The sequence below is a fragment of the Muscardinus avellanarius genome, assembly GCF_963383645.1.
Source record: "Muscardinus avellanarius genome assembly, chromosome: X".
Lineage (NCBI taxonomy): Eukaryota > Metazoa > Chordata > Mammalia > Rodentia > Gliridae > Muscardinus > Muscardinus avellanarius.
Genome location: NC_137792.1, coordinates 101,823,577 through 101,824,689, shown reverse-complemented (window position 1 = coordinate 101,824,689; position 1,113 = coordinate 101,823,577). Strand labels below are relative to the sequence as shown.

Here is a 1,113-nt window from a genome sequence, read left to right as displayed (position 1 = left end):
AGAAACCGAGCGAGGCCCTCTGTAAAAGAGTGAGACCGTATTTCACACTAATAAAATATATGGCTCAGAGGGTAGCCAAGAACTACAAACCACCCGGGTTGGATTCCCCGTACTATAAATAAATAAAGTAATTAGACATCGCTATAAGCATAGTTCTGATCTGCCCGAGAACTACAAGGGAGACCCAGGCATAGAAGTAGAAGAAATGATCATTTCAAACCGAAAATAAAAAGTCACTAAACCAATAACCCTTTGTTCACCGTGAAGACAATGACACACAGATGTTTTACAAGGACAAGGTTTTATTTGGCAAAGGCTCCTTGAAGAATGAGCAGGACCACCCCCCTCTGGAATCTGTCCAGCTTTGGGCGTGCTGCAGGTCTCCGAGCCCGGGTGGTGGCTCTGAAAAGAGCCTTTGGGGTTGGTGGCTGGCGGCATCCAGAGCGGCTCAGGAGCGGCGGCACCTGCGGACGGCCCTCTTGCCCTCGTACCTGGCTTGAGTGGCCAGCTGGCCGGGCAGCAGGAGGCGCACCGCGGCGTGGAGGTCTCTGGCCCTGAGGGTCGAGCCCTTTCTCAGGCGGCACAGGAAGCTCGCCTCGCCCGCGATGCGCTCGAACATGTCCTGCACGAACGACTCCAGGATGCACACGGCCGCCTGGGAGAGGCTCAGGCCCGCGTGCAGGTGCTTCAGCACCCGGCAGAAGTAGGTGGCGAAGCTCTGGCGACGCCGGGACCCGCGGCGGCGGCGGCGCCTGCGCCTGGGCTGCCGCTGCTGCTTGGGGGTCTCAGCCTTGGCCTCCTCGGGCTGCCGGAGGCTCTGGCTCTCCTCAGGAGACATGTCGCAGGCCGCCTCAGCCATCGCACTGCCACTAGCCATTCGCAGGGAAGGACAGGAAATGGTGCTGGCCCGGACCCATCGGTCCTTTGAGAAGGCGGCTTTGGTCCCGGTCCTGGGCGGGCTCCACGAGTCTGTGGATGGCGGGCCCGGCCTAGAGCCTGTCAATCAACTACATGCCTCAAGGTGATTGGCTGGCCGACTTGATTGACACTGGGCCGCAACAATCCCAGAGAGGGCGCCACTCGCGGGGTTCCCGCTCAATCAGTCAGCCGCTG

The 1,113-nt window shown here is 59.6% G+C and overlaps 1 protein-coding gene across 1 annotated transcript; it reads right to left on the bottom strand.

The window, feature by feature from the left end:
• Nucleotides 1-448: 448 nt before the first annotated feature.
• Nucleotides 449-859, bottom strand: H2BW2 (H2B.W histone 2; the record flags this gene model as incomplete). The annotated part of the gene is made up of 1 exon (XM_080718972.1): nt 449-859. One exon carries the CDS (start codon nt 857-859, stop codon nt 449-451), a length of 411 nt encoding a protein of 136 aa, XP_080575098.1.
• Nucleotides 860-1,113: the final 254 nt, after the last annotated feature.